This window comes from Propithecus coquereli, unplaced genomic scaffold (genome assembly GCF_000956105.1).
Source record: "Propithecus coquereli isolate 6110/MARCELLA unplaced genomic scaffold, Pcoq_1.0 Scaffold347, whole genome shotgun sequence".
Classification (NCBI taxonomy): Eukaryota; Metazoa; Chordata; class Mammalia; order Primates; family Indriidae; genus Propithecus; species Propithecus coquereli.
Window position 1 is genome coordinate 784,385 of NW_012149141.1, and position 10,762 is coordinate 795,146.

Genomic DNA, 10,762 nt, shown 5'->3' on the forward strand with positions numbered 1-10,762 from the left:
TCCACATCAAATCATAATATTCATCTTGCTTTAAATCAGACTGGGAGAACTATTCCCTTTGTGAGATTGGTGGGTCAGAGTACCACATTTTGATTGGAAACTGTACCATAGTAATTTGCTTCATGAAACAACAAATTTTAACACATTGACTGCCACATTAGAAAAAAATTTTTTTTTCCCTTGGGGCCATGGTGTTTTATACGAAAATAGAATAAAAACTTCAAAACACAATGATCCTTTCTAGTTTAATGAAAATTTGTTACTGACTTCTATTCATTTAATCCACATTTTTAGAATTGTCAACATTAATTTGTAATAAGAGCATCAACAAGTAAGATTTTCACAAACCAACTGCAGGGTTTTGCCCATGTTTTGCTTCACAAGGCCCCGGGCTCAAAACTAGTGTGAGTTAAATATAACTCAACATGGCAGTTAATGTGTTAAAAGTCTTAATAAATGATTCTTGAGAAACTAAGTAAAATAACAGTGAAAAATAATAACATGCATGAAGTGGTCTCAGGACACACTACATAAGAGTATTTCAAGTATACATACTCTATTACAATGAAACAACAAAATTTACATAAACCAATTCAAAGACAAGAGACGGATGGAAAAAAAATGAGTCAGAACATACATAAAAGGGCCCATTCCCTTGATCTCAAATACACACACCTACACACATACACCCCTGTATGCTAAATCACTGGCAGAAAGAGTGACAAAACAATGGAAAACTAAACAAAAGACATGAATAGGCAGGTCATAAAAGGAGCAATAAAAAATGCCAAATAAAACAAAAAATAAAAAATGCTACCTCTCATGTGTTGGTAAAGAACAATAGTAACTGTTGCCAGGACAGGGCAAAATAAACGAGCACTCTTCTCCTCAGGACAGCTCTCTACAGTCCTTCCACTACGATTGAGATAATTTGGCAGTACCTGCAAAAACCTTAAAATCCCCATACCTCTGACCCTCGAGGTTCCAGGAATTCCTCCTGTATGCGTAATTTCAGCTGCATGTAAAGCTGTGAGTACGAGGAGTTTCACAGCAACATAATTTTAAGTTAATATTGCCAATTAGTTGATACGAGTGCTAGTTTTATCCAAACTAGTATATATGTTATATATTCTTTCTTAAAAGATACATATGTGTACATATATAAAAATGTTTATTTGTGTACTTTTTGTGTTTTATTCAATAATTAGGGAAAAGGAGATACTGGACTCATTTAGGAACAAGGTAATCCTTCCTAATTCCTAATTCTCTGGCAGTAAGTGGGGGTGGCAGGAGAAGGATCCACAGTGTCCTGGATCTCCTGAATCCACAGGGGCTCATCCGACCAGACTACACCTCACCTCTACTGTATATTAAAAGGAATCAGAGACCTTCATGGTCCAAGGGCCTCTAAGCCTTATTCTTCTAAATAATTTTCCTAAGTTCCATATTCCCATGTAGTGATGCCTGTACCAGGCTTTATTTGAATTCTAAAATAACATCTCAAAAATAAAAAAAACTTTCAGATGCCCTGCCATGATAAGATTATCCTTAACATTCACGGATTCCTGACATTATTCCTGGCCGTGATTGACTGTCTTGCTAGAAAATGTATTGTTTTCTAATTATTCCACTTCTTTTCCCAATGCAATAACATTAAGAAAAAAACCAAAAAATCCTGACCCTTCGAATAATTAGATATTATTTCCAACATGTATGACATTACGATTTGATTCATGGTCCACTTCCCTTTAATAGTCTAAAAAGGATTCTACGTACAGGACTCATAATCAATTACTGACCATGCTGGGAATAATGACAAAACTTACTAAGATATCCCAAAGTCTGTTAAATTCTTTAAATCACTTACCATATGACAAAATGACACACATTAAAATCAGAATTTTGAGAAGCAGAGTGAAGAGTAAAAACCTTATTTTTGGTTTGTTTCTGAGAGCATGTCAGCGAGGAGCATGAAAATAGATTTTCAGTGTTCCATTAGGGATGTTTTGAAAATGTGGCAGCTATCAGACACACCGATGGCGTGTAAAACACGGAACCAGATGCAGTCGCCCAGGACCTTGCTATCACCGAGAAGTATTGGCAGGTAAAGTGGAACCAGTGTGAGCTGGATGTGGAGGACCAGACATTCTCGGGAATTTTAATCAACTGGACATCAGGAAAGAAAATGCAAAATCAACATTTACGAATTCACGACAGTGGGGAAAACCACTGCCAGGGAAGGAAGAGAAAAGAGCTGGGTGGACGGTTTTCCATTCTCTAGCTGAGGCAGAGAGGTTACCTTAAATAAGGGGCTATTCTAAGTGGAAGTGGAGACTAAATGACAGGCTGCAAATTCATAAACACAAAATCATTTTTATTCTTCTTAGACTAGACTATCAGGTAGACTACCAGCAGAAAGAACAGCTGCCTAGACCTTTAATCTTTTCAATTCTATGTGAAAGAAAAATCTGTTTTCAAGCAGGCCTGTATCTTACAGAAATACAGGTAGTCATTTCAAAAATAATGTACATGGTGTGTAACGCGTTGGGCATTATATCTGAAAATAAATTTCTACAAGAGTTCTATCACTTTAGAAAGACAAGATTCACTTGTAGATAAGGTATTTCAGCAAATACATGTGGTATGTAATGAAATGGGTTTTGCTTTGTTAAAATAAATTAAAATGGGGACCACGCCTGAAGAATCTAGGCAAACAAAGCCAGTTAAGGCCTCCTAAGTGACCCTAACCTTGCTTGATTTGCAGACATAAACAAAACTTAAGGAGCTTGTTTTTGTAAATGCCTATGTTAACGAAAAGTAAAACTTAAGGATGACCAGTCAGAAGCTACCAACTAACTTATAGTTATTTAACTAGAACTTTCCAGCAAGATAAACAAAATAAGGCAACAGTATAACTGAAAGTAATCAAGTATTTTTTTTGCTTTACTTCCATGTTTGTCCTATAAAAGTCCTCCCCTGTGTTCCCTCCAAGGAGCCCTGGAACTGCTTCCGGTTTGGAACTGCCCAATTAATGAATCACTGATTGTTCAGATAAACTTTCTAAAATTTTATGATGCCTCAGTTTATGTTTTAACAGCTCCATGTCTCTGACATAAGCATGTATATAAGAGAAAAAGAGGATGCTCTGCTTTGTATTTAAATATACTCTAAAGACACAATAAAGTAAAAATATGAGATAGCACATATTAATCCCAAAACATATTTATTAAAACTTAAAACACTCGCATAATCCTGATACTGAAAATATGACATGTGGTTTTACCTCGCTGGCTTCAAATTCTAAAGATTTTGAAGCACACACCAAAGAGCTAAAAGAGCCGGCCTCTTCTCAAATTTATACCAAATGACATTTTGTTATTCTTTCAAACCTGAATTTAATCCTCCCTTTATTAAATTGTATTTTCTTGGTTGTTTGAGCAGACAATCATTGCAAGCTACTGAATCACTTACACCTTCCATCAATTTCAAAACAACACATTCAGTAACACTGTCAATAAACCTACTTCAGATACCTCCCATTTCTGTAGATGTGCATTTACTCTAAATCTAAGTTTTAGAAATCATAATGGAATGAAACACAAACAGTAAAACAAACTAAAGTTTTCATTTTATGCTTTAGAAAGGTTTGCCTAGCTGACACTTAAAACAATGCTTTGGAGTATTATTTTCATGTCTACATTTCAGATGAGGAAATAGAAGTTTAAGGAGTATATCCAATGACTAATGAATGAAAAGGTGCTCATGAGTCATGAGAAAAAGGCCACAATAAGATCCTGCCACACACCTACCTGAATAACTGAAATTGAAAACCTGACCAGTACCAAAGGTGAAGTTGAGTGAAAGACGGCAAACATAAAAGAGTGATGAATCACAATATATGATTCCATTTGTATTACGTTTTCCTCTGGGGAGAAAGCAGAGTGGGAGAAGGATTGGGGGGTACATTAGGAGGCTTCTAGGGTGCTGGCCATGTGGCTGGAGGTTACATGGATGTGTTCATTTTGTTAATAATTCATCGAGCTGTACACTTAAAATTTGTACACTTTTCTGTATGTAGGTAATAAAACAAAAATTTAATAAATAAGTTTATTAAATTTTCAAAAACGATACTGTCACATGAAATTATTGCCCCTCTAAATGGGAAGAGTGTGCGTGTGTATGTCTCAATTCATGTGCTCCTCTGAAGTAAGCACTATTATTATCACCACTTATAAATGAGGAAACTGAGGTACACAGAAGTTAAATATCATGCCCAAGATCCCACATCTAGTAAGTGGTAAAGACAGGATTGGAACCAGGCAGTTTGGCACCACAACCCCACTAAGAATCCTTTCCATCCTTAAACTATTCTGTGGCACTTAGGTAGCACATTTCTTTGTGGCTATTTGAAGGGCTTTGAAAATATGACAACTTGGATCTAAACCAGGAAGCAAAGTCCAATCAAGTGAGGTACCTTCACTAATGCCAATTATTTACTATTGCTTTTCAAAATCAGGCCTCCAGGGGCTGGGTGTAGTGGCTCATGCCTGCAATATCAGCATTTTGGGAAGGCAAAGGTGGGAGGATTGCTTCAGGGCAGGAGTTCAAGACCAGCCTAGGCAACATAGCTAGACCCCATCTCTACAAAAAAATAAAAAAGAAATTAGCCAGGCATGGTGGCGTGTGCCTGTAATCCCAGCTACTCGGGAGGCTGAGGCAGGAAGATCCCTTGAGCCCAGGAGTTCAAGGCTGCAGTAAACTATGATCATGCCACTGTACTCCAGTCTGCGTGACACAGGGAGACCCTGTCTCTAAATGAATGAATGAAAGAATGAATAAAAAATAAAATTAAAAAGTAGGCCTCCAGAGAGCAACAGATTGGCTTAACTTTGATGGAGTTGGGGTTATTGTGCAGACTCATGCCAACTGTCTTTTGCTTGTTATTCACTTACACAAGATGTTTTACATATTCTACATGTTGTTCTACACCTTTGGAATTCTAAGTTCAAAATTAAAAATAGAAGCCAAAGCATAATTGAGGAAAACAAAAACCCAAAGATAAAATTCTATATAGTGCTCTTCTTTTAAATGTGTTCAGATTCTTAACAGACAGCTACAAAACCCTAGTTTTATTTGCTGTTTTATATCATTTTTATTCCCTATGATATAAAGAATACTACTGTCTAGAATTCTTTAAATCAAAATGATGAAGACCACCATCAGGACAAGCTCTATTGCTTTTCTCTCATCTTGAGCTCAGCTGGAAAATAAAAGAATTATAAAATATTTAATGATATACTTCACATGAATCCAGTTTAGTAAGTGAGTTATCTTGAAAAGACTCTTGTTTTAGACACTTTGGTAGAGGAACTTCATTTCATATATATTGCAAAAAAATATGAAATAAAATAGTCATAAAGATACTTGCATTAGCTCCAAGTAGAAACAGCATTTGTACTAATAGTTAAGCAAAATAAAGTTTCAGCTCCAGTGCCGATATTATGAGTGGAAATATATTTCAATTGGTAATATTTTTCCTGAATAATGTGTTTATTACCTGATCAAAAGAATTATCTCATATACTGACAAACAACAATAATGGGTCTTCTGTAATTTTGAGTTTCAGTGTATTCAACTGACTAATCCTTATAGCTAACAAGAAAATCAATAGCTTTGAAATAATTAGCTTTGGGTTCTTGGGAATCTCTACCTCTAGGCAGGCGGACAAGGTTCTACTTGAAATAATTACTGCCAGAACTACAACCAGTTTCCTTGCAAAATGAAATCACTCAGTTATACTATTTTTTAGACTCTGTTCTCTGAATTTTGTGAAATGATGCCAGGATTGAAAATACCCATTACATTTCTATGCTTTTAAACCAGTTTTGAAATTTCAAGATTTGGAAAATGTACTGTGAGATGAGCTGTGCATTCATTTTCCTGATATAGCTTGAGAAAAATAAAATAACTCCCACATACCTTTATCTACACAAGATGACAGCTAATCTCAAAAAAAGTTGAAATAATCCAAGCATTTGAAAATATTCCATGGGGTAAAGTCAAAATTTTTAAAGAGAATCTTTTTTTAAAAAATGGTTCTACCAGTGATTTTTCCTCCCCCTTCCCCACCCTATACTTTTACAAAATTAAAATTCAAGATCAATCACTAAGAAAAGATGTTTCAAAGAAAACCCAATGACTGTCCTAGTAGATTTAATCCCTCAATGGCTCTCTGTTATTCTTAGCATTGAATTTCAGTAGACACTGAAAGTTGAGTATTTTATTACAGTCATCTGTCCTCTGGGTACTGTGTGGTTCAAGCAGCTTAAAGAGCTGTGTGTTATGTGCATGGTATTTATAGATTTCAATTGGTTTGGGAATCTCTGGGAACAAAATGGTTCATCCCTTAGAAAAGAATAGGAAGAAGTAATAAGCGAATTAATAAATGATTAGAGACTCACTGATAATGTTTCTATTTAACCAATAAAAACAAAGTGCTTATATAAACAGAAAAATTTTTCATTTTGCAAGTACTTTCTTCATTGCTGGGTGCCTTTGAACTCAATAACTATGCCATTTCTGGACAGCACTGGAGAACTGAAGATGAGTGCTGACAATATCTTACCATTTATTTTGTGAATCAGAAGGAAAGAGTTAGCAAAAACATAAAGTCACCAACTTATAAATAAAACAGATAAGCATACTACTAATCTAAGGTAAAATATTATGCATGAAAAACGAAATAGGCTATTGTCAGTATATTTTATGGGAAGCCTACATATTAAGTTCAGATCACATTTCTTAAAAAAAAAAGTGGTATTTTTTTCATTCATGACGTTCTTAGTTGATAATTTAGATTTCCCATGTGTTCAGATATTTTATTAACCAACAAAATTTATTAGATACTCTAACAATATTTAGATAATGATTTTCAAATAAAGTTTAATATCAAATGGTTGTAGCATATCCCTACCTCACAGATCTGTTAAAGGAATTAAATGAAAACCATGTACATTAGACATTCAAAAAATTTTGGTCTTTCCATGTAATAAGCATCCACCTAAAATCATGTTATCATAGACAATTGAGTACCTACAGTTGAAACAAAGTACATTTGTATTTAACTTGGTTACTAAATGAACTGACTAAATATTTACTGAACGCCTACAATGCACCTAGCATGGTGTGGTAGCTACATTCTAGTTAGCTATACTGAAATCGAAAAGATACATAGGAAGCAACAATAGAAACTACGAAAACATGCAGTTATTCGCTACTCATTGTATATGCTACAAACTATTAACAGTCCGAGATGAAAATTAAAAAGCATACAGAAGGAAGTGGGGCCATTATTTGCCAGTGATATATGATCCAATAATCGTATAATTTTCCAATATTATAATACCTTCAGCATCTTTAAGGAAGGAATCTGAGGCTGACTCCTCTCTAAATCATGTAAGCGTAGGACTAATCGCTTCAGTATAAATCACCCAAATACCATTTCATGCCAACCAATGTTTGACTGTTTGGCATATTATATCCTTTATATTCCCTTCCACCTCCCAGAACTTTATGTATACACAGTCTCCAAAATAAGATCGTGGGGCTGTTTATAAGCTTTTCATCCAAGATAAGAGTTAAATCATCATGCATTCCAACGGAATATAAAGCAGAATTTCCATCTGGGACTGCAAAGGATGTGTGTTGACTTATCAGCACTCTCAGCAGCAGGATCATCAGCTCTTGATGGTGAGAAATCAAAGCATTATGTAATCTCAGCACAAAGAGGTTACCTTAGGATCAGCTGTGAGCAATTTGAATGCTTGATATACTTGAGCTTCCTTTACACCGCCACCAAGATCCAAGAAGTTGGCTGGCTTTCCGCCATTAAGGAAAATGATGTCACAAGTAGCCATGGCAAGCCCAGCACCATTCACTGTGAAATGCAATTGGCACACAAGACAGGATAAATTTAGCAGCATGAAGGGTCCATAAACTTCTTCCCTCACCCATATTGCCAAAAGAGAACCTTGTCACTACAAGGCCAATTTCTGCCCTGTTTGGAATTCCATTCAATCAGATCCATTCATAGCCTTTTAGGATAATGAACCAGAACAAGTGCATACAAAGAATAAATAAAAAGACCTAGGAATGAGAAAATGGATTTATTGAGAAGTCAATCTGGAAACCAGAAAGAAGGAAAAAGTTTAAGTAAGTAATCAATTTGGGCCAGTAGTTAAGGAGAGAGTATAGTTAGGTTCTGGAAAGCGTTAAGTTTCAGAGAATTTGGAAGGAGGGAAAAAAGCTATGAGAAGATGCCTGAGCACATAAATTATATTCTTTTTAACATCCTTTAAGAGACTGGAGTAAATAATAGAATTCTCTTAAATTTTTGCTTGCTGAGAATATGCTCCTTTGAATGTGGCATCTCTCTGGGATTGAACCATAGGAGGCCCATTTTTAATAGGATTTTGTACTTTTTTACACTTAGTGCAGTCATCATGTTTATATGATGTTACCTGGATGAACTTAGAAAACAAATGAACAAAGGACAGCACCAAAAACAACATTCACACCTCTTTGTTCCTCTTTCAAATTAATATAAGAAATGTTCACTAGCAACACAATCATTGAAACTAGAACCACAGGCCATAGGACTGGGAGTGGTAGCTCAGGCCTGTACTCCCAGCAATTTGGGAGGCCACAGCAGGAGAATTGCTTGAAGCCAGGAGTTTGAGACTAGCCTGGGCAACATCGCTAGATCCTGGCTCTTAAAAAACAAAAACAAAAACAAAAACCCTAGAACCAAAACATGCCAACATCTTAGGATCCTTTCTTAAGAAATCAAGTAGAGTTTTAACAAGGAAATTCTTGTTTGCCAGAGCTAAGTTTTATTGCTCAATTGTACTTCTTGTGCTTCTTAAGCTTAATTACATGAAATCACTTTCCTCAGGTTAGAAAGGAAAAAGAATCCCCTGAACACAGCAGAAACTCTCCAGGTAAAGTGCCCTTCACTTTTTCTGACCCTTGAATTCCCCAGACAAACCTATGAACTCTGACTAATTTAATTAAGTTTGGGGCAACTGAAATAAAAATGGTTTATATAGGTTCTTAAAACAATATGAAACGTATTCGTCATAGCTTTTGAGGCTGCTACTTGGTCAAATCAGGCACGTTCCTGCAGTGGCTACAAAGAATCTGTATTTAATTTGTTCTAAACACACCACTGTATCTTTGTCCTTTTGAAATGCCTACAAATATTGGCAGTACATTACCTTATCACGATCAGAACAATGTGAGGGATCTGGTACATTACAGTTATTGCTCCAATACAAAGAAAGAGCTTTTGGCATTACTTGTAATTGGATGTCATTTTCTATTGTATTGAACAGCAAACTATTGGACAGGGTCTCTTCAATTCTGAATATAATGATACTGTTGGTTTAATGAACTACAAATCTTTTTTATTTTAATTCCATTAAGATTAAGACCTCAGTTTCCAGAGCGATGAATTGGTTCTACCAGAAACACAGTCTTGTGCAATTAAGTCCAAAGCATATAAATCTTGGCACTATAAGCTGTGAACAATAACAGAAATTGTATTGCCTCTAATGGACTCATTCTTATCTCAGCTGAATAAGCCATTTTAACAAATTTATATAACTGTGATGAGGTCAATTGCTTTATTAATAAACTGGCATAATGGATTAAACATTTTATCATGTGGTTATCACAGAACCTGAAACTTCAGTAATATGATTAAATTAGATATCCTCTTCTACTTCCTCTGCAAAAGCAATTTTGTTTTAAACTCAAATTTCAGAATAGTTCCTAACATATTAACACTGACTTGAGTAGTAAAAGTTCTGATTTTTTTTACTAAGCAAAGTTTGAATTAAAGAGATGCTTTAAATCAGTAGTTCTCAACTGCAGTGATTTTGCCTATCTCAGACATTTGAAATGTCTGGAGATTTACTTTTTGTAAATAATTAATTCATTAAAGTTTTGACAACTGGGGACTGTTAATAACATACAGAGGCCAGGATGCTGCTAAACATCTTAAAATGCACAGGACAGCCCCCTATAGCAAAGAATTATCTCCCTCAAAATCTCAATAGTACCAGTGACTATTCATCAAAATGAACTTTGAGAAGAAATTTTGGATAGTTTCCTAAGAATTTTTGGCTATAAAAAACTTGCATGTTGGCCGGGCGCGGTGGCTCACGCCTGTAATCCTAGCACTCTGGGAGGCCGAGGCGGGCGGATTGTTTGAGCTCAGGAGTTCGAAACCAGCCTGAGCAAGAGCAAGACCCCGTCTCTACTAAAAATAGAAAATAAATTAATCGGACAACTAAAAATATATAGAAAAAAATTAGCCGGGCATGGTGGTGCATGTGTGTAGTCCCAGCTACTCAGGAGGCTGAGGCAGGAGGATCGCTTGAGCCCAGGAGTCTGAGGTTGCTGTGAGCTGGGCTGACGCCACGACACTCTAGCCCGGGCAACACAGTGAGACTCTGTGTCAAAAAAAAAAAAAAAAACTTGCATGTTTACTTCCTATTGGTAAATAACATTTCAGAAATCAGGGGTTCTGAAATTCTGTAAAAATCCACAAAGCATTCTTTTGATGTAACTGTTTCTTACCAAAGCAGGCAATGTTTCCGTCCAGTCCTATGTATTTTAGATCATATCTGGCAGCTTCATTTTCAATGGGCTCATTCTCTGACTTGTCGTCCATAGCGAATATATCCTTTTGTCGGAATTC

General features: G+C 35.8%; 1 protein-coding gene across 1 annotated transcript in view; it reads right to left on the bottom strand.

Moving 5' to 3' along the window:
- SUCLG2 (succinate-CoA ligase, GDP-forming, beta subunit) overlaps positions 1–10,762 on the bottom strand; it is a 280,046-nt gene that overhangs the window by 87,410 nt on the left and 181,874 nt on the right. Inside the window, exons 9-10 of the mRNA XM_012651079.1 lie at positions 10,642–10,762; positions 7,794–7,936 (exon numbers count right to left, since the gene is read on the bottom strand). The exon at positions 10,642–10,762 is cut by the window's right edge and continues 9 nt beyond it. Coding sequence (XP_012506533.1) covers positions 7,794–7,936; positions 10,642–10,762 — 264 coding nt within the window. The remainder of the gene's footprint in view (positions 1–7,793; positions 7,937–10,641) is intronic.